At 46.2% G+C, this 22,242-nt stretch overlaps 3 protein-coding genes across 21 annotated transcripts in view; 1 reads left to right on the top strand and 2 right to left on the bottom strand.

Moving 5' to 3' along the window:
- KCTD6 (potassium channel tetramerization domain containing 6) overlaps window positions 1–13,800 on the bottom strand; it is a 22,533-nt gene extending 8,733 nt beyond the window's left edge. Inside the window, exon 1 of one of the 2 annotated variants that reach the window (XM_065552915.1) lies at window positions 13,708–13,800. The gene's annotated coding sequence lies outside the window, so the exon portion shown is untranslated. Of the gene's footprint in view, window positions 1–9,722; window positions 9,851–13,707 lie in introns of those variants that run through there. The other variant, XM_065552914.1, reaches the window with a different exon arrangement.
- Window positions 13,160–21,229, top strand: PDHB (pyruvate dehydrogenase E1 subunit beta). Of its 3 annotated transcripts, none has more exons than XR_010589378.1 (10): window positions 13,160–13,302; window positions 13,381–13,443; window positions 13,940–14,047; window positions 14,133–14,195; window positions 14,289–14,324; window positions 14,469–14,754; window positions 16,240–16,350; window positions 17,088–17,193; window positions 18,281–18,422; window positions 18,967–21,229. XR_010589378.1 is itself a non-coding variant. In XM_005295956.4 (10 exons), exons 1-10 carry the CDS (start codon window positions 13,249–13,251, stop codon window positions 19,110–19,112), a joined length of 1,101 nt encoding a protein of 366 aa, XP_005296013.2. In that variant the 5' UTR covers window positions 13,163–13,248; the 3' UTR covers window positions 19,113–21,229. The 3 variants fall into 3 exon arrangements, 1 of the variants encoding a protein (XP_005296013.2); XM_005295956.4 differs by having other exon boundaries at window positions 13,163–13,302; window positions 17,102–17,193; XR_010589379.1 differs by lacking the exon at window positions 17,088–17,193.
- Window positions 21,012–22,242, bottom strand: part of PXK (PX domain containing serine/threonine kinase like) — a 54,828-nt gene continuing 53,597 nt past the window's right edge. For 15 of the 16 annotated variants that reach the window (XM_065552909.1, XM_065552908.1, XM_065552897.1 and 12 more), the window contains one exon: window positions 21,012–22,242. Coding sequence is in view for 9 of the 16 variants with exons in the window: in XM_065552897.1 (XP_065408969.1) it covers window positions 22,043–22,242 (200 nt within the window). In the remaining 7 variants the exon portion in view is untranslated. The other variant, XR_010589377.1, reaches the window with a different exon arrangement.

The following is a 22,242-nucleotide window of genomic DNA, read 5'->3' as shown; positions in this document are numbered from 1 at the left end:
GAGATGGAGCTGGAAAAAGCCAAAGAGGAGGCTCACAAGAGAACTATGGAGCTGAAAGAAAAAGAGATGGAGGAGAGAGAAAAAGAAAGGAAGCATGAACTGGAAGTGGCAAAAGCTAAGCAGGATGCACCAGCCAATGCTAACAACCCCCCTCCCGGTACCACTTCCCATCCCAGAAAATTCCCCATCTACAAGGCAGGCGATGATACTGAGGCCTTCTTAGAAAATTTTGAAAGGGCCTGCCTTGGATACAGCATCACTGCAGACCAGTACATGGTAGAGCTGAGGCCGCAGCTCAGTGGACCCTTAGCAGAGGTGGCGGCTGAAATGCCTAAGGAACACATGAACAGTTATGAACTTTTTAAAAACAAGGCCAGACTCCGAATGGGGCTAACACCCGAGCATGCCCGTCGGCGGTTCAGAGCCCTAAAGTGGAAACCGGATGTGTCATTTACCCGTCATGCCTACCACATTGACAAAAATTGTGATGCCTGGGTATCAGGAGCAAATGTTAAATCTCTGGAAGATCTGCTTTGCCTAGTAAAAATGGAGCAGTTTTTAGAGGGTGTTCCTGAGGAAATAGAAAGGTACATCCTAGATAGGAAGCCCAAAACTGTAACTGAGGCGGGGGAGATTGGAGCCCAATGGGTGGAGGTGGCAGAAAAGAAAAAAACTAGTAGCAGTTGGAGCGAATATCAGAAGGGGCAAGCCGAAACAAAACCTTACCACCGGGGACAACCCAAGGCCCCACCCACATCCCAAGGGAAACCCCAGACGCCTTCTCACCCCACCACAGCAGTATCCACCAACCAACATCGTCCCAGTGATACCTTAGCAGGGCGATGTTTTAAATGTAATGAACTGGGACATATAAAGGCTCACTGCCCCAAGAACCCCAACCGATTACAGTTCATTACACCCCAATCACACCAAAGATCCCCAAACCCAGATGCCTCTCTCATACCCTCGGAGCGAAGGGAAACCTTGAGAGTGGGCGGAAAGAAGGTTACCGCTTGGAGGGACACTGGGGCTCAAGTGTCAACTATCCACCAATCCCTAGTGGACCCCAAACTCATCAACCCAGAGGCTACAGTGACAATTCAACCCTTCGTGTCACAATCTGTAACCTTGCCTACAGCCACGTTGCATGTCCAGTACAAGGGCTGGTCAGGAATGTGGACTTTTGCAGTCTATGACAATTATCCCATTCCCATGCTGCTGGGAGAAGACTTGGCCAACCATGTGAAGGTAGCCAAGAGGGTGGGAATAGTCACCCGCAGCCAGGCTAAGCAAGCTTTCACCCCCATCCCTGTTCCTGAGCCGTCCACCAGGGCCCCGTCTGTGTTACCGGAGACCCAGACAAAGGTGGTGGAACTGGATCCCCTGCCAACGACTGCAACAGCCGTAGTGGATCCAATCCCAGAGACCCAGCCAAAGCCAGTCCCAGAACCGGAACCGGCAACGCAACCAGCACCAGAACCATTGCCAGCCCTGAGTCCAGCGCTTGCAAACCCGTCTACAACTCCAACGCCAGAGGGCACCAGCGAGCCTGAATTGGCAGAAGCAGCAGATAACCCTACCCAAGAGGCTCAGCCAGAGCCTGAGATACCACATAGTGCACCAGCGGACAGCGGTTCACAGTCAATGGAAACAGCCCCAGCACCTGCATCGCTTCCAGAGGGACCAAGCCCCAGTCCACAGTCCAAGGAGGAACTGATGTCTCCAGCATCAAGGGAACAGTTCCAGGCCGAGCAGGAAGCAGATGACAACCTTCAGAAAGCTTGGGCGGCGGCGCGGAGCACCCCACCGCCTCTCAGCTCTTCTAACCGATCCCGGTTTGTTGTAGAACAAGGACTTTTATACAAGGAGACTCTTTCGGGTGGGCACCAGGAAGACTGGCATCCTCAAAGGCAGTTGGTAGTTCCCACTAAGTATCGGGTAAAGCTCTTGAGCTTAGCCCATGATCATCCCAGTGGCCATTCTGGGGTGAACAGAACCAAAGACCGGTTGGGGAAGTCCTTCCACTGGGAGGGAATGGGCAAGGACGTTGCTAATTATGTCCGGTCTTGTGAGGTGTGCCAACGAGTGGGAAAACCCCAAGACCAGGTTAAAGCCCCTCTCCAGCCACTACCCATAATTGAGGTCCCATTTCAGCGCGTAGCTGTGGATATTCTGGGTCCTTTCCCAAAGAAGACACCCAGAGGAAAGCAGTACGTACTGACTTTCATGGATTTTGCTACCCGATGGCCGGAAGCAGTACCCTTAAGCAACACCAGGGCTAAAAGTGTGTGCCAGGCATTAACAGACATTTTTGCCAGGGTAGGTTGGCCCTCCGACATCCTTACAGATTCGGGAACTAACTTCCTGGCAGGAACCATGGAAAGCCTGTGGGAAGCTCATGGGGTGAATCACTTGGTTGCCACCCCTTACCACCATGAAACCAATGGCCGGGTGGAGAGGTTTAATGGAACTTTGGGGGCCATGATACGTAAATTTGTAAATGAACACTCCAATGATTGGGACCTCGTGTTGCAGCAGTTGCTTTTTGCCTACAGGGCTGTACCACATCCCAGTTTAGGGTTTTCACCATTTGAACTTGTGTATGGCCGTGAGGTTAAGGGGCCATTACAGTTGGTGAAGCAGCAATGGGAGGGGTTTACGCCTTCTCCAGGAACAAACATTCTAGACTTTGTAAGCAACCTACAAAACACCCTCCGACATTCTTTGGCCCTTGCTAAAGAAAACCTAAAGGATGCTCAGGAAGAGCAAAAGGCCTGGTATGATAAACATTCCAGAGAACGGTCCTTCAAGGTAGGAGACCAAGTCATGGTCTTAAAGGCGCTCCAGGCCCATAAAATGGAAGCGTCGTGGGAAGGACCATTCACGGTCCAGGAGCGCCTAGGAGCTGTTAACTATCTCATAGCCTCCCCCACCTCCAACATAAAGCCTAAGGTATACCATGTTAATTCTCTTAAGCCCTTTTATTCCAGAGAATTAAACGTTTGCCAGTTTACAGCCCAGGAAACAGATGATGCGGAGTGGCCTGAAGGTGTCTACTACGAAGGAAAAAAAGGATGGTGGCGTGGAAGAGGTGAACCTCTCCACGACCCTTGGACGTCTGCAGCGACAGCAGATCAAGGAGCTGTGCACAAGCTTTGCACCAATTTTCTCAGCCACTCCAGGATGGACCGAACGGGCATACCACTCCATTGACACAGGTAATGCTCACCCTATTAGAACCCCACCCTACCGGGAGTCACCTCATGCCAAAACAGCTATACAAAGGGAGATCCAGGACATGCTACAGATGGGTATAATCCGCCCCTCTAAGAGTGCATGGGCATCTCCAGTGGTTCTAGTTCCCAAACCAGATGGGGAAATACGCTTTTGCGTGGACTACCGTAAGCTAAATGCTGTAACTCGTCCTGACAACTATCCAATGCCACGCACAGATGAGCTATTGGAGAAATTGGGACATGCCCAATTCATCTCTACTTTGGACTTAACCAAGGGGTACTGGCAAGTACCACTAGATGAACCCGCTAAGGAAAGGTCAGCCTTCGTCACCCAGGCAGGGGTGTATGAATTCAATGTACTTCCTTTCGGGTTGCGAAATGCACCCGCCACCTTCCAAAGACTTGTAGATGGTCTCCTAGCGGGATTGGGAGAATCTGCAGTTGCCTACCTCGATGATGTGGCCATTTTTTCTGATTCATGGGCAGAGCACATGGAGCACCTGGAAAAAGTTTTCGAGCGCATCCAGCAGGCAGGACTAACTGTTAAGGCTAAAAAGTGTCAAATAGGCCAAAACAGAGTGACTTACCTGGGGCACCAGGTGGGTCAAGGAACTATAAATCCCCTACAGGCCAAAGTGGATGCTATCCAAAAGTGGCCGGTTCCAAAGTCTAAGAAACAGGTCCAATCCTTCTTAGGGTTGGCTGGATATTATAGGCGATTTGTACCCCACTACAGCCAAATCGCCGCCCCGCTGACAGACCTAACCAGAAAGAAACAGCCAAATGCAGTTCAGTGGACTGATAAGTGTCAAAAGGCCTTTAACCAGCTTAAGGCAACACTCATGTCTGACCCTGTGCTAAGGGCCCCAGACTTTGACAAACCGTTCCTAGTAACCACAGATGCGTCCGAGCGAGGCGTGGGAGCAGTTTTAATGCAGGAAGGACCGGATCAAGAATTCCATCCTGTCGTGTTTCTCAGTAAGAAACTGTCTGAGAGGGAAAGCCATTGGTCAATCAGTGAAAAGGAATGCTACGCCATTGTGTACGCGCTGGAAAAGCTACGCCCATATGTTTGGGGACGGCGTTTCCAACTACAAACAGACCATGCTGCGCTACAGTGGCTTCATACCGCCAAGGGAAATAACAAAAAACTTCTTCGGTGGAGTTTAGCTCTCCAAGATTTTGATTTTGAAATACAACACATTTCGGGAGCTTCTAACAAAGTGGCTGATGCACTTTCCCGGGAAAGTTTCCCAGAGTTAACTGGTTAACAATTGTTCTTGGAATGAAACATATTGTTAGTTTTTATATAATCAGTAGTATGTCTAAAGGTACATGTGTCTTATTAACTCTGTTTTCTCCTAGAACTCCAGGAAGAAATCACAGCCAGTGTGGAACCGAACATCCAACACTATCTGTGATTTGGGGGGCGTGTCATAACTATAAAGGGAAGGGTAATAGCTGTCCTGTGTACAGTACTATAAATCCCTCCTGGCCAGAGACTCCAAAATCCTTTTCCCTGTAAAGGGTTAAGAAGCTCAGGTAACCTGGCTGGCATCTGACCTAAAGGACCAATAAGGGGACAAGATACTTTCAAATCTTGGGGGGGGGGAAGGTTTTTGTTTGTGTTCTTTGTTTGGGAGAGTGTTCGTTCTCGGGGACTGAGAGGGACCAGACATCAATCCAGGTTCTCCACATCTTTCTAAGCAAGTCTCTCCTATTTCAAACTTGTAAGTAAATAGCCAGGCAAGGCGTGTTAGTTTTCCTTTGTTTTCTCAACTTGTAAATGTACCTTTTACTAGAGTGTTTCTCTTTGTTTGCTGTACTTTGAACCTGAGACTAGAGGGGAGTCCTCTGAGCTCTTTAAGTTTGATTACCCTGTAAGGTTGATTTCCATACTGATTTTACAGAGATGATTTTTACCTTTTTCTTTAATTAAAAACCTTCTTTTTAAGAACCTGATTGATTTTTTCCTTGTTTTAGATCCAAAGGGGTTTTGGATCTTGATTCACCAGGAGTTGGTGGGAGGAAGGAGGGGAATGGTTAATTTCCCCTTGTTTTAAATCCAAGGGGTTGGATTTGTTTTCACCAGGGATTTGGTGAAGGTTTTTCAAGGTTTCCCAGGGAGGGAATCCATTGAAAATGGTGGCAGCCGAACCAGAGCTAAGCTGGTAATTAAGCTTAGAAGTTTTTATGCAGGCCCCTACATTTGTACCCTAAAGTTCAAAGTGGGGATCTCAGTCCTGACAGGGCCACTTAGGGATCTGGGGCAAAATCAGTACTTGGTCCTGCTAGTGAAGGTAGGGGGCTGGGCTCAATGACCTTTCAAGGTCCCTTCCAGTTCTAGGAGATAGGATATCTCCATTAATTTAAAATTTAAAGGGCATGGAAGAATCCCATGCACTGCTACAGACTAGGGACCAAGTGGCTAGGCAGCAGTTCTGCAGAAAAGGACCTAGGGGATTACAGTGGATGAGAAGCTGGATATGAGTCAGTGTGCCCTTGTTGCCAAGAAGGCTAACGGCATTTTGGACTGCATTAATAGGAGCATTTCTAGCAGATCGAGGGAAGTGATCATTCCCCTCTATTTGGCATTGATGAGGCCACATCTGGAATATTGCATCCAGTTTTGGTCCCCCGACTACAGAAAGGATGTTGATACATTGGAGAGAGTCCAGCGGAGGGCAACGAAAATGATTAGGGGGCCGGGGCACATGACTTATGAGGAGAGGCTGAGGGAACTGGGCTTATTTAGTCTGCAGAAGAGAAGAATGAGGAGAGATTTGATAGCAGCCTTCAACTACCTGAAGGGGGGTTCCAAAGAAGATGGATCTAGACTGTTCTCAGCGGTAGCAGATGACAGAACAAGGAGTAATGGTCTCAAGTTGCAGTAGGGGAGGTTTAGGTTGGATATTAGGAAAAACTTTTTCCACTAGGAGGGTGGTGAAGCACTGGAATAGGTTACCTGGGGAGGTGGTGGAATCTCCTTCCTTAGAGGTTTTTAAAGTCAGGCTTGACGAAGCCCTGCTGGGATGATTTAGTTGGGGATTGGTCCTGCTTTGAGCAGGAGGTTGGACTAGATACCTCCTGAGGTCCCTTCCAACCCTGATATTCTGTGAACAGTGAGCATCAAGGACAGCTGGCTACTTAAACTGCACAGCAAACAATGGGAAAAGAGATCCTCCTGTCTGCAAAGTAGGTGTGAAGCAGCAGTAACATTTTATAAAGGAAGAATAAGACAGTACATGCTCACCGACATAAGAGATTTTCTTTTTCAAATTTCCATTATGTAGCCGATGGCAGTCAACTGCAACCTTCCAACCCTCGGCATTGATAAATCAAGCAAAAGCTACCCTTTTGGGTGATCATAAAGGGAAAGAAATAGATTACATCTTCCTGTCTGTACCATAGCAAAAGGCTTCACTTGATCACAGCACTGCTATGTAACACCAGGGTGAATAATTTATGAAAGCACTTCGCTCAGACAAGCCCACGTATCAATAAATAAATAATTAAATAACGGGCATTCAATAAGCTGCATTGATTTTGTGTAGGATTTGAAAGTCAGTAGACATACAGAAATCTGCTAAGGCAAAGATAATATTAAAGTGAGGAGCACATTAGAAATACTCAATAACAGCATTAAAACTGCATCACATCCTAAGTGAAAATGCCACGTGCTTTCGAAACAATTAACTTTCCTCATCAGCATTAGCCATTAGCCTGGAAGTTTCTAGGCAACTCCGTGTATAGTGATTATTTATTCTGGTCAGGTACGACTCAAGCATAATGAATATCTAGAGGCAGACTAGAATGGCGAGGGAAGCCTTTGACAGCTCTGCCTTTCAAGGCATTGAATTATTTTAGTTAAAGGGATTTAACCACAGAATCTTTTAAGATAACTTATCTGCAACTAAAGAGAATGAATGCTCTCTCGGGGTTAAAATCAGCAAGCTAGCATAAGGCTCCACTTAAGCCCTATTTAGCCCACAGCCATTTCCCCCACTCTATGCAGAATGTTGACCATATAATCAAAGGTTAATTGAGCGCCATCATTTGAGGCTGATTTTAGGGCAGCTAAAGAAAACTGTCCTCAATAAGCTTTTTTGGGCAAGACACACAGCACTAGAACAGTTAAGCATGCTTGACATTTTACCTCAGCAATGGAGGAAAAAAAGAAAAATCAAACGAACAGTAGAAAGCAAGTGATTGATAAGTGGCCGTCTGATGATGAATGATCTCAGTATATCAAATCAGTGTGATCTCATTTATATCAGAGCAGCTTCTGAAAAAATTGTTTAATATTTCATGACTCTAGAGATCTACTATGCTACCTTACTATCAGGCGTAGTGCTTATTACAGTCATTAGTCCCATTACTTCCATGGAGCTGGGGGGGGGGGGCGGGTGGAAGAGAAGGGAAAGAGAGACACAGCGCAGGCTCAGAGTACAAATTATAATCAGAGCCATCTGAGCATTCTCATCTGCACCATCCACACTGTGGATGAAGGTTCAAGCCAGATTGGAAGAGATTTAACCCAGTGGGGTTCTTAAGCTTTTCACTGTGTGGACCCCATTTTAGAAGAGAGTGTGCCATGCGCCAACCTCACCCCAATAATACAATATTAGGAAACCGTTCCTTATTTTTAGTTATCTTTTCCTGCAATTTAGCAGCTAGACTAGAGGACAGCCAGCACCATGTGACCTGCCAGCTGTTTGCAGACCAACTGTCCACAGACAACTGCTTTAGAGCCTACAGCTTAATCATTTCTCTCCAATAAATCAACTAAAAGTCACTCCTAGTTCCAGTCTTTAATGGTTACTCCAGTATCAAAATATTAACCCTGTCTGTGTGCCTTCAATAGGTATCTTGGCTTTCTAGATCATTCATGAATTTATAGACATCTTAAAGACTGTTGCAGAGCTCATCTCAAAGGTTGCAAAGCTAGCACTCCCACTACACAGTTACATAGATTTCGCTACTCCCAGAGACCCACTTAAGATAGGTCACTGTCTCTGGCATTCACACATATAGAGATGAAACAAATGTCCTAGCTTCAAGTATCGATAGTTACATTTGTACTGAATCTCTCTTCTCCTCAGCTGTGCAGAGTTTGAAAGATAATATTTTCATAGAAAATGGATGGAAGAAATTTAAGGCCATCACTTGAGTTAAAAGAAACCAAGTTGGCACAGCAAGCTGCTTGCATTTGCAAATACAATAGAAATGTCATCATAGCCCAGCATTATTCTTAACTAAACGATTTTTGACTTGACTTTTTCCTTAATACAACCCTGTTCAAGGGGTGTAACTCGGCCGTTTTGCTTTACTCCGCAATGAATCATGGTTTATACATTTCCAGAACCAATTTTTTTCTACAATAGGTTACAGACAATAAATATTACTCTTTATTGCTATTTAACTTTAAACAAGAAAACAAAATTCACACACAATAGGTGGTCTTAATGTTTTCATCTCTGCATGCTTAGTTACTTTATGATCATTTATAGCATCCTCAGCTCTTAAGGGGGAGAGCTTTATCAAACAATTTTTGTCAAAAAAAAAAAAAAAACCACACACACACACACACACAGTTCAGACCTTTTCTTTTAGCTATAAAGTTTTCCATTTTAAAAGGTGTCAGGGGATGTTTTGATAAACTGAACAGTAATAAATCACCAGGACCAGACGGGATCACCCAAGAGTTCTGAAGGAACTCAAATGTGAAATTGCAGAACGACTAACTATGGTTTGTAACCTCTCATTTCAATCCGCTTCCGAACCAAAGGACTGGAGCATAGCTAACGTGATGCCAATTTTGATAAGAGGCTCCAGAGGCGATCCTGACAATTACAGGCGGGTAATCCTGAATCAGGAGGCGGCAAACTGATTGAAACCGTAGTAAAGACCAGAACTACCAGCCACAGAGCTGAGCCCGCTGGGTGGGGGACGAGCCAGCGGGTACAGGGAAATCGCGCCTCGCCCCTGGGCTCGCATGGGGCGAGGGGCTCCCGAGCAGGCGAGGGGCGGTGCACGGCAGGGGTCCCCCGGGGACCAGGGCTGCCCAGAGCTTTCCCTCCCGCGGGTCGCGGGGATGAGCCCCCAGGGTAGAGCCGACGCCTGGCCCCGGGATTGCACCGGCCCCACGCTCGGGGAGCAGCGTGAGAACCCGGCCCCCGCACCCAGCTGGCGGGTCACGACACGGACCCCGAACACCCGTCCGCCCTGGGGCCCCCGCCTGGGCCCGGCTGCGCCCCGCGGCCCCGGGGAGCGGGCAGGACCCCCGCGTCCGGCCCCGCCCTCCCATCCCAGCGCCGGGAACGGGACCCAGGCGTCCGGCCCCGCCCTCGGGCCCCACCCCAGGAACGGGACCCAGGCGTCCGGCCCCGCCCTCCCGTCCCAGCGCCGGGAACGGGACCCAGGCGTCCGGCCCCGCCCTCGGGCCCCACCCCGGGAACGGGACCCAGGCGTCCGGCCCCCACTCACCGGCTGCGCTCGCGGCTCCCGGGCTGTGGAGAGGCCGGCGACAGCAGCGGGGACAACTGAGCGCGAGCCCGGCGTTCCTGGAGCGCGGCCCTGACTCCGCCCCCGGCCCCGCCCCGCGCCCGGGCTCCTCCCCCCCGCCGCCGCGCAGCCGCGCGCCGGCCTGGCCAGGGCGGGGTCCGCACGCGCGTGTCTCGGCTGCCGCAGCCGGGAGGGGCGGGGGCGGAGGAGGGGGGTGCGCGCGCACCCACTGCCCCGCTCGAAATGCCTCTTTCTTCCCCCCCCCAGAGGCTGTGCAGCGACTGCGGCCCGCGCGCTCCCCGGCGCGTGAACCTGCTGTGCGGAGCTGAGAGCCATTGAACTGGGAACCCTGTGTCTGATAGAGACCGCTTCAAGCCGGGGTGCAGCGCCCCCCACACCCTAGTGCCAGCACCTATGACTGCGTGTAGGTGTACGTCCGGGGTGCAGTAATTCGTACAACACCACTGGGGGTCTGCTAAACAGCCTCTGGCAAGGAGTTCCACAGGTTAACTGTGCGCGGTGTGAAGAAAGACGTCCTTTTGTTGGCTTTAAACCTGCTGCCTAATGATTTCATTTGGTGACCCCTGGTTCTTGTGTTATCAGAACAAGTAAAGAACACTTCTTTACTTTCTCCAGACCAGTCATGATTTGATAGATTTCAATCCTATCCATGCTTAGTCATCTCTTTTCCAAGCTGAAAAGTCCCAGTTTTAGTCATCTCTCCTCAGACGGAAGCTGTTCCATACCCCTAATCGGTTTTGTTGCCCTTTTCTGAACCTTTTCCAATTCCAATACATCTTTTTTGAGACAGATTGACTCATTTGCATTCAGTATTCAAGATGTGCCTGGATTTATATAGCAGCGATATGATATACTCTGTCGTCTTATCTAGCCTGGGAGTCAGCAACCTTTCAGAAGTGGTGTGCCGAGTCTTCATTTATTCACTCCAATTTAAGGTTTCGCCTGCCAGTAATACATTTTAATGTTTTTAGAAGGCCTCTTTCTATAAGTCTATAATATATAACTAAACTATTGTTGTATGTAAAGTAAATAAGGTTTTTAAAATGTTTAAGAAGCTTCATTTAAAATTAAATTAAAATGCAGAGCCCCCTGGACCAGTGGCCAGGACCCGGGCAGTGTGAGTGCCACTGAAAATCAGCTTGAGTGCCACCTTCGGCACGCGTGCCATAGGTTGCCTACCCCTGATCTAGCCCTTTCTTAATGACTCCCAACATTCTGTTTGCTTTTTTGATTGCCGCTGCACATTGAGTGGATGTTTTCAGAGAACTGTCCACAATGACTCCAAGATCTCTTTCTTCAGGGGTAGCAGCTAATTTAGACCCCATCATTTTATATGGGTAGTTGGGATTATGTTTTCCAATGTGCATTACTTTGCATTTATCAACATTGACTTCCATCTGCCATTTTGTTGCCCAGTCACCCGGTTTGAGAGATCCTTTTGTAGCTCTTCACAGTCTGCCAGGGTCCTAACTATCTTTAGTAATTTTGTATTGTCTGCACATTTTGCCACCTCACTGTTTACCCCTTTTTCCAGATCATTTATGAATATGTTGAATAGGACTGGTCCCAGTACAGTTCCCTGGGGGACACCACTATTTATCTCTCTCCATTCTGAAAACTGATCATTTATTCTTATGCTTTGTTTCCTATCTTTTAACCAGTTTCCAATCCATGAGAGGACCCTCTTATCCCATGACAGTTTACTTTGCTTAAGAGCCTTTGGTGATGGACCTTGTCAAAGGCTTTCTGAATATCTTAGTACACTATATCCACTGGATTCCCTTGTCCACATGCTCGTTGACCCCCCTCAAAGAATTCTAGTAGATTGGTGAGGCATGATTTCCCTTTACATAAAGCATGTTGACTCTTCCCCAACAAATTATGTTCATGTTTGTGTCTGCCAGCCATTAGTTCAAAAACTCCTCTATGACCTTTTTAAGTGCCACCAATCTGGTTCCATTTTGGTTTAGGTGGAGCCCATCCTTCCTATATAGGCTCCACCTAAAAAGTGTTGCTAGCACTGATTTTTCCAGTCTGACCCCTGCTTTGGGTACACAGATCCAGCCCCATTTCGATGGATCTATCCCATCTCATTAACTTAACTTTTGGAGCTCTGGGGCCAGCATAGCTACATCACATGGAGACGGTATCCCAGTGGAGCAGCATAGGCACTGTATGACACAGAAGACACACCCTGGGGAGCCACTTTAGCTCCAGGGTGGTGTCTGGAAACACCGTTAGTGTGTGTTGGTGCAAGTATTGGGATCTTGTGACTTCACTGTCTGACACCACACCCAAACACTGTGACGCAGCACAACAGCCAGAACTGTGCAAGGCAACTACCAGAGTCTCCCCAGTACCAGCTGAACTCTGGGCAGTGGGATGCAAGTGCCTTGTGACGCACTCATCTTCTGGAGTGAGACCTGTGGCCTGCAGCTCTGCTTCTTTAGGCTAATGGAACGTTCTGCTACTACAAGAACGAAGCCCCTGGGCCCTTTCTCAAGAGCCAGCAGAGTGTGGAACGAGCTCCCACAGACAGTAAGGACCATCGCTAACCTCAGTCCCATTGCAACCCCTATCATAACCACAGAGGCTTAGGGTATGTCTACACTACCCGCCGGATCGGCAGGCAGCGATTGATCCAGCGGGGGTCTGTTTATCGCATCTAGACTAGACGCAATAAATTGATCCCCGAGCGCTCTCCTGTCGACTCCTATACTCCACCGCTGCGAGAGGCGCAGGTGGAATCGACGGGAGAGCGGTAGCATTCAACTCACCGCAGTGAAGACACTGTGGTGACTAGGTCTAAGTACGTCGTACATAGCTGAAGTTGTGTAACTGAGATCGATAGCCCCCTGCCCCTCCCCCCCAGTGTAGACCAGGCCTTATAACGGGGGCAGATTTTCACAGGCACATCCCTGACACTACGGAAACCCTTTAAGTTTCACAGGCGCCTCTGAACGAAAAACATTGACTCAAGAATTTTGTTACGTGGTCAAGAATAACAAATGTTCCCCAGCTTCATTTTCAGAAGCACCTGCACCCACCAGTCTGAAATCCCCCTTCGCCCCTCCCAACATAACCCCAACCAGCTGGAAGCAGCACCCAGCATGGCCAACGTCAGGCCAAACAAGCGAAGTCTGAGTGACATCAGCAGCTGGAGACAAGTCTCCCATGGGCGCCTGCCCTCCAGGGAAGGCAAAGCTGTAAAGGATGGCGCCTCCGTACTAGTTTTGGTCCAAGCGGCTCACCATAGCCGCCGGGCAAGAGGACGTTCGGCCCGCGGATTCGCTGAACGCGCTCAATGCACGGAAGGGCGGAAGCGAGGCAAAGACAACCCCTAGGGCCGCTTCCGTCTCTTCTCGCGATAACTGGATAACGCCGCCCCCTGCGCCCGTCTGCCTGGCAGTGAGGGGGCGGTCCCAGCTCTGATTGGACAGACAAGCTGTTACGCAGTGACGTGTGGAGCCGACAGGCAGAGGGCAAGATGGCGGCTGCCGCAGGGGCACTGAGGAGGCTGGTGCGGTGCGGGCCCCAGCAGGTAGGGTCGGGCCGGCTGCCCCCGCCCGCCTCACGCTCCCCCGGCTCCGTGTTAACGCTTGTGCCCGTCTCTCCGCAGGGCCTGGGGCGGCGGCTGCAGCTGCGCAGCGGGATTCACGGCTCCGCGCCGGCGGCCGTCCAGGTAACGGGGTCACGGAGCGCGGGGGGGGGGGCAGCCTCCACTGCACCGCCACAACCCCCCCCCCCCCCCCCGCCGGTGAGGGGGCGGGGCAGCTGCCCAAGCTCGAGGGCGGGGTGGTGGGAACGGGCCAGGACCGGGGGGGAGGAGCCTGTGGGGCCGGAATGGGGGGGGCATCCCGGTAGCCCCGGGTCCCCACCGGGGCAGGCAGGCTGCGAGTCCGCCTGTCACTTGTCTGAGGCGCCGTGACGCGGTCTGAATACATACTGCTCCGAAGGGCCAAGTGACGCCCTCTGTCTTCACCCCCTCTCCCGGGGAGAAGGCGGCATGTGGTGCTTTCCTATAACCGCCCCTCGCTTATTTCAAATCGTTGTCTTGTGCCTAGTTCGGTAGCTGTGACGCTGTCGGTGTATACCGAGCGCCGCTGGGGCGTTTCACCGGAGACTCCTTTTTTATGCTGTAAAGTACTTGCCCTGAACAGTTAACCCGTCTTTATCAGGTGACTGTCCGTGATGCATTGAATCAGGCACTAGATGAGGAGCTGGAGAGGGATGAGAGAGTATTTTTGTTGGGAGAGGAAGTCGCCCAATATGATGGTGCATACAAGGTGAGTAGACTCATGTTTATTAACTTAATTAACTAACATTTGGAAATCTAATCTTAGCAACCCAATTTGTCTTTGCTAATTGCAGATTAGCAGAGGTCTCTGGAAGAAATATGGAGACAAGAGAATAATAGATACTCCTATATCAGAGGTATGAATAAATTAGAATGTTTTTAATCTCTCCCCACCCCCTCCCCTGTCTTTTGAAAGTCATACTCATCCTTAGTTTCTTTTTCTTTTGAAGATGGGCTTTACCGGAATTGCTGTAGGTGCTGCTATGGTAAGTAACTTCTGACTTTTTGAAGTGTGATCCGTTTTCTCTCTGTTTAATCCATTTAACAGAAAAATGTTAAATGCAAAATACCTTGCTATTATGATAGCTGTATTAGCAGTTAACACTAGTTTAACTGTCTTAATTTAACAGGCTGGGTTGAGGCCGATTTGTGAGTTCATGACCTTCAACTTCTCCATGCAAGCAATTGATCAAGTTATAAATTCTGCTGGCAAGACACTTTACATGTCTGCAGGCATGGTGCCTGTCCCAGTTGTCTTCAGAGGTCCCAACGGTGCCTCAGCTGGAGTAGGAGCACAACATTCACAGTGCTTTGCTGCTTGGTATGGGCATTGTCCTGGACTGAAAGTAGTCAGCCCTTGGAGTTCAGAGGATGCTAAAGGTCTGCTTAAAGCATCAGTCCGGGATGACAATCCAGGTGACTAACTTTTTATAAATACCATGGTCTAATGATTTAAGTGCCAGATGCTTAACTTACTCTCCAATTCGTCTCTGAAATAAATGTTTTTTAAAAGCAAATTTAACTATTAAATTAACACCTAGGCTGTTTAAAATCACAGCTTTAGTGCAAAGATTCTCCATGCCCTTATAAGAGCAATTAGGGTCTTTGCGCACACTTTTCCTTGCGTATAGTATCTGCAGCTGACTTCATGGCAAGTTATGTGATCAGTTCGTGCCTTTCCCAGCTCAGCTGCAGTATGTGGTTAAGAACTTCACAGAAAATTAAGACTATTGAAGTTGAGCTGTCCCAGAAAAACAAACCACATACACAGGTTTCTAACTTGTCTAGTTATAAATGCTAGTTATTAACTCAGTAGTGCCATCTTGTTGAGTCTACATTTATAGAGTAGAAAAGTCAGTTACTCTATCCATTAACCATACCGCACAAATCACTGTAGTATTGGGCACCTTTGATGCATTGATTTTTTTTTAAAGACTGGAATTTTAAGGGGGCATGCTGCTCCATACAGTGGCTTTAATGCTAGCAGGCACACATGACTATGCACCTGTGACTTGGTGGTGATTCTCCTTCTCTCCCCAGAGAGAGAAGCATGTGCAGTAGAATGTCTTGTTTTGGTACCATGTCTTCAATATATAAATATCTATTACTATGTGTTTTCTTTGACTTTGCTTTTTCTAATATAATGTGCCTGGCACTTGGAGCAGAAAGTGGTAAGGCTTGTGATAGATTTTAGTTCATTCCACAGTGTTGGACAGAACTTTCTCAGGAGGTCAGTCTCCTATACAAATGTGCTTATTAACTACTATTGTTGAGAGTTCCATTATGCCAAAGTTCTCTTTTAAAATCTTCCTAAAGCATGATATGACTTTTTTGCAGACTTCCAGGAACTTAAAGGGAGAAATCTTGCACAAACTCCTGGCCCTAGGTCCTCTTGTTTAAATTCAGTTTTAGAGGGAGACCCAGATGTTTAATTTCTGTAGTGACCAAGTAGGAAAATAATTGGTACTGTATTGCCCTATTAAGGAACCGGCCTCCTGCATCCTTTCCCACGTCGATAATGGGACTGCTCATGGGAACGGTTGTTGGATCAGGTCTTCGGCTTCTGCTTATCACTGAATATCTCAAATCACCAAACTTAAATGCTCCTGGTTTATTTTTTTTACCGTGTTAACAAACAGGATCATTTAGTCAAACTTACTAGCTGCTCAAGTTAACTGAGTCATATTTCATGCTGATACAAACGTGCTACCTAAACTATGCTTTTATTGCACTTGTTTGCCCTCTTGTAAGTGAGCCAAGAGTTGAGCATAATGGAGCCCCCTACCACTTTAGGAACTTGGGGGGAGGGTAGAGTAGGGAGGAGAGGTTGGATGATGCTGTATAATTTCATCTGGAGAAGTGCATCAAACTAACCAAAGTAAGCACTTGATGTGTTTTCAGTTGTGATGCTGGAAAATGAATTGATGTATGGAGTCCCTTTTGAAATGGCAGAAGAAGCTCAATCAAAGGACTTTCTTGTTCCTATTGGAAAAGCCAAAATAGAAAGGCAAGGTAAGTTCGGAACATTTCACATAATCTGCTCCTCAAATTCTCCTCCTCTGTTGGGTCACTTTAATTGAATCATGTATTTCACATACAAAACACTTGCCTATTCCACAAGAAGGGAGTATGTGAAGGGACAGAACTCTGGAAGTTGAGTTTGTTTGGACTTTAACATACTGTACACTAACCTCCTGTTAACAAAAAAAAAAAAATCACTTGGTTCCATCCTTTTGGCCACAAAGTATCTTGGTCATTAGGAAAAAGGTGCAATTCTGGATCAAGTCTGGAATGAACCAGGTAATAGGCCTATGTGCTGAGTGAAATCTCACATTTCTCTTCCTTCCTTGTATTCAGACAACTACTTTTGTTTAGATCTTTGATGTGCTGAACAAATTTGCCGTGGTTCAAATGTCTTATACATAAATTTGTTTGCAATGATGAGAAGAACTTCATAGCCTACCGTGGCAAATTAATGCTACTCATTCTGCATGTAGAGTACAAGTGTCGGACACCTCAAATACGCAAACTCAGGCTGAGTTGAGTTGTTGAATTTCAGGCTATTCCTAATGTATAAATCTGTTACTTTTGAATAGACTAAAAAAAGTGCAGTTAAATCAATATTCAGTCCTTATGTACTTACTATTTCAAAGCTGGACTGTGTTGTCCTGAGCTTTAAGGCTACTGAGGGTGTAGGAGGAAGATCTGACTTCTGTAGTTAACTCTTATGTAACTTGATCCATCACCAGCTTCTGTGTTTCAGGAACCCATGTTACTTTAGTGTCACACTCCAGATCTGTTGGACACTGTCTGGAAGCAGCTGCTGTACTTGTCAAAGAAGGTGTGGAGTGTGAGGTGTGTTATGGGAGGATTCTAGTCCCTCGTGAAGAAATTCCTTACTCTTTAAAATAAGGCCCCGCAAAATTAAGCCCAGTAAACTGTTTGCACTTTAAAGTACTCTTTCATCACGGATTTAAACCATGATGAGACAAATGTGTTCCTTTCATATATCTGCCATCCCCTGACTTCCCATCATAGAGCTGGGCAAAACTTAATGCCATGGATGTAAGTCTAAGTCAAAATCACAAGCACAAGGGAAGCTTGTTTGTGAGAGAGGTTAATGCGTGGCCGTAGTGCTGCAACTAGGCAGGATGCCATTTAGTGGGATTCCTAGGGGTGACCAGGGGGTTTGTCTAAACAGTTGTACCAGTTTAAAGTGGGGTTTATTTGTAATTGATTCAGTTAAATCAAAGGCTGTGTAGACACTCAAATCGGTACAAATCTGGCTTCTATTGACCTAGCTTGTCCGGAACAGGCTATAAGTCACAGTGATATAGGTCAAGTCTATACTGATTCTGATGTCCAGCCTTTTCACTAACTTAAATTGGTTTTAAAATCAATTAGTTAAGGTGTGTAGACAAGGCCTGAGTCGGGTGTTCACATTTTAAACTACATCGAGGTAGTGAAAGGTCTATTGTTTGCCCTGATCTAAGGAGGCTTAATGCAGAAAAACACAAGTGAATGTGTGTGCAATGCTAATTGCATACACCTCTATTCAGGGAGGGATGACTAGAAAGTCAGACTTCTGACATGCTGGAGGGTGAGATGGGAGTCTGTAGCATGATGTGGCTAAAATTAGTCATCCTATCCCAGAACGAAGTGCGTAGTTCCTCTTTGGATTGTGGGCGTGATGACAGCTGAAATACAGAATTTAGGCTCCTCTGCAGAGGAAAGATGGCTAAAATAATGGATGCAGAATACACCCAGTTGGAGGAAATGCCCTAGATCTCAGTTTGAAGCATTGACTTTCTTTAGCCACTTATCCTCTCAAGGACTAAAACAAGAAAAGTACTAAGGTGAAGTTAACCACTTATGCAATTATAGATAGGCTTAAAGGACCTCTTGCAAAAAAAAAAAAAACCCACTTAATACTCTCTCTAAGGTGATAAACCTCCGTACTATTAGACCAATGGATGTGGAAAGTATAGAAGCCAGTGTTGTGAAGACAAACCATCTTATAACAGTGGAAGGAGGCTGGCCACAATTTGGAGTAGGAGCTGAAATTTGTGCTAGGATCATGGAAGGTATGTCAGAATAGCTTCTATAGCTTATTTAACTTTGTATGGTTCCAAAGTTAGCTCACTAACCTTAAACATACGGCTTTCATGATCCATTAGCTGTGAAGACAACTGTTTTTTGGGAGGGGAGGGTGGGGAGAAAGAGGAAATTTAACAGGAAACTTGATTTGACTAAACTTATTTTAAATAGTTAAACAAAAGCACATGGTAGTGAAAACCTTTACCTCTTTATTCTACTGTGGCCAATCCCCCTAGAGCCAGCATGGCAGAGCTTGCAGGGGCTGTGTAGGTGGCAGTGAGTTAAGCAACCTGGTAATGTGCCCCAGAAGAGCATGGGACACATCTCCCTTCCCCCACCCCTTGTAAACTGAATTGAGTGTGTGAAGACAGTGAGAATTAAGCAAGAATATCTACAGGGTTAACATGTCAAAGGACAGCTGCAGGAATAGAGGGAGTGGCCCCTGGATCACTTTGAGACCCTAACTCCTTTGAAAAAAGTTGTAGCTAAATCTGCATGAGCCTTTTCTAAGACATTTTTATTCTGTTCCAGGACCTGCCTTTAATTATTTGGATGCTCCAGCTGTGCGTCTCACAGGTGCAGATGTTCCTATGCCTTATGCAAAGATTTTGGAAGAGAACTGCTTACCTCAAGTGAAAGATATCATATTTGCAGTGAAGAAAGTGTTAAATATCTAGGGTGTATATACAGCATGCCGTTGTAACATGTGTGTCTTAAGAAGAGCATTAATGGAACAGACTACAACCATGTATTCATAACAATGTTATATAGCTCTGTTGACCTCTTTGTACTGAGGGAAAGGTTTAGGTGACCTTTTAAATGTATTTATGTAGTTAATCTGTGTTTAGTGGGTCATCCTCAACTACTTTCATCTACCAAGCTAAGCAGTAAAGTACGCTTACATTTGCGGCTACCAGACTCATTTTGTAAAAAGTGTGAGTCTGTATTGAAAGCCTTAAGGATTACAGAATGTGAAAAGAAAATGTTACCATATCAAGGGATCTAAAGCCTCCCTCTGATTTACAAATGGTAAAAAAATAATCTTTGACCCAAAATGCACCTGAAAATAGCAATAAGCACTTAAGTGGTGGTGTCTAGGACTGGACTGCAGCATGATAGCATGCTTGAGGAGAGCATTTGCTGATTAAGTGAATGTTAAAGGTTTTAACCAACTGTGTTTACCTAGTGCTGGAGATCAGTGGTATTCTAGAGCTGGCACCTCATCTTCTACATTGTGGCTGTAATTATTGCTGGAAAACTAGCTAGTTCAGTGGGGGAAGGGAGGTAGCTGCCACTGGGATGTTCTACCCTTGCCATGAGGCAAGGAGGTTGTCCCTCTAATTACAAAGTCAAAGAGGTCCCTGCTAGCATAAAGGGTCACCAATGCTGTGATGAGTTTCTTCTTCCTGAATTGCACAGAAGTGAGGTAAATTGCAGAGGGCAATGAGAGATGCTGGCTGCAGTACAGTGGTTGCTCTACTTGGGTGGAGGAAAGAAGAAAGTGGTGAGCATTTCAGCCCAGCAGGCAGCAGGTTTTTTTTATTTAAAACCATGCTCTTCTGCAGCTCATTAGTTACAGCTGCCTGACTCAAGGTGCAGTTTTTTAAAATGCTTATTAGGGTGGGACTACCAGCTCTTTAGGTGCAAAATCAGTCCCAAGAAAATACTTGTGCTATTCACTTTCATGGTGTCCAGTACAGTAGCTTCCCCTTTGTCAGATAAACTGATTGTAGAGGGGAAATAAGTCAGTGTGGACTAGTTTTGTTCAATCCAAAGTAGCCTGCGAGATCTAAAAACTTAGAGGAAGATCTACTACAAAAGGGTTAAGACTTTAAATGCTGTATAAATACTTTGATCATATGGTCAACAGGAGCACCTGTCCAAAAAACTCTAATCTTAATTATACCTCATTCATCCACTCAGTTTCACCAGAGGGGTAATCCATGATCAAGTCCTGGTAAAAAGGCATCATTTGAAAATATTTCACCACTTTTTTTTAAAGCAACTGCCACTATTGAGGTTAGACAGCTTGACTGCTAAGGGGTCTTAACTTTAGAAATAATGGAACCCTCATTTGGATGTTGTAAGTAAAGGTTTAAGACCAATCCTAACCTGAATAAGGAAATGAATAGATAGCAAGGGGCTGTGTTTTAAAAAAAAGGAGGCAATAGTGAAATCAGAGGAACTAGACAAGTGCTGTTACTGTTCTAGAGGGAAGCACTTTTAAAGTAAGTAAACTTCTGAACAATGGTTTCAGGAGCAGCTAGTGATTGGTCACCACAGCCTATCACAGTTGTGGCCATGCATCAGTCACTGTCAGATGCAATACCAAAATATTTTCATGGAGGGAACTGAACGAGCCTCACTCACATACCCAAGGAGCTGAATTCTTTCCCTTCGCTTAGGCTAGTGCTGCATCAGGTTCCTGACTGTCTATCATTTCAGTACTTCTGACCATAGCAAAATGGCCATCTCACTTCAATGCAGGGTGTAGAAGCTTCTGCTATGTTAGATTCTCTATTTTACAGCCCCACTATTTTATTTTATTTTAAAAGCAGGGACCCTCATTCTCTGACTGGAGGAATTCCAACAACATTTATTTTAATAAAAATATGACTGAATATATATCACAGGTTACATGAAACTTTATACACAATGACATTCTCTGCATAGTAAACACTGATGTGTACTTGAATTTAAAATGGATTATCTATAATCCTTTAAAGTGCAATTTGTTTAAGGTTTTAAGCAAATCAGAATAAAATCTTTTCAAGCAGTCAGCATCTAAAACAAAGTGTTCTGTAACTTCCCCAAGAACAAGATTAATTTCATATGGATGCAAATTTTACCTGTGTTGAAAACTCCCCAATCCAGAACTTGTGTTGAATAATCAGTGCCAAATTAACTCCCATTTTATTGCCTAAATTAACAGGTTGTTTGTTTCCCCTGCACATGTGGTAACTGGAACCAGCTACATGTTTGGGGGGGTCATTCCAACAGTGCATTACATACAAGCATGAGCACCATTGTTGAATTTTGGAGTACCCTCCAATGGCAAATATGCCATAGAGACAAAGTTAAATCTACAGTTCCCTCACCAGTGTACTACACTTTTGGATTAAGTGCTTTAAAAAAAAAATTATCTAAAGCAAATGGCTGATTTTTGATGCAGCAAAAATGTAATGTGCCAACTACAAGGAATTATAGGAAAATAGGGCAGACTAACATTAGATTTTTCAAGTGTGTTTGAAACAAGGGGTCGGGTGGAATCAGATGTACTGAGTCAGTATCCTCATGCTTGTTCTTATTTTCAGATCGTAGAAATATTGCATTACCTACCTCCCTCCCCAAAAATCACTTAACTAAAGAAGTTCATTTTAACTGGAATAACTGAAGTCAATAGTTACCACCACAATATGGCGATGTAGTTCAAATGATGTAGTGCTGCTACTCAAGGACAAGGAGAAATAATTTCCCTAGAAAAAGCTGAAATGGCTCTGAACAAACAGCTGCAAAATAATAGACCAGCATGAAGTGGCTGATCACACTTCAACTGAGGACAGTTGTTCAAGGGAAAAATATCCGATCCTGCTGTGAAGAGTTAACTTCAGCTGATCCTGGGAACACTGTAGTCACAGGTGTCTGCTTTCTTCAAAGCTCCTTTCTGAAAGTTTTGAATGGAGCTAAGTAAGGCTTCTCGGCTGGCACTGTCAGCAGGCGAAGGGTCAGGATGCACTGCCCCATCCATTTGAGGAGGAAGTGGAGGAGCTGCTGGTGGTGGAGGCGGCGGGGGTATAGTTGACACTC

Source organism: Chrysemys picta, chromosome 7, assembly GCF_011386835.1.
Source record: "Chrysemys picta bellii isolate R12L10 chromosome 7, ASM1138683v2, whole genome shotgun sequence".
NCBI lineage: Eukaryota > Metazoa > Chordata > Testudines > Emydidae > Chrysemys > Chrysemys picta.
The sequence above is the reverse complement of the archived record's forward strand: the minus strand, read 5'-3'. Positions and strand labels throughout refer to the sequence as shown.

Excerpts from the sequence above, each read along its gene's own strand:
- PDHB (XM_005295956.4), top strand. The coding sequence starts at position 13,249 with ATGGCGGCTGCCGCAGGGGCACTGAGGAGGCTGGTGCGGTGCGGGCCC. Across the intron at positions 14,196-14,288 it reads TAGATACTCCTATATCAGAG|ATGGGCTTTACCGGAATTGC; the intron begins GTATGAATAAAT and ends TTTCTTTTGAAG. Across the intron at positions 18,423-18,966 it reads TTGTGCTAGGATCATGGAAG|GACCTGCCTTTAATTATTTG; the intron begins GTATGTCAGAAT and ends ATTCTGTTCCAG.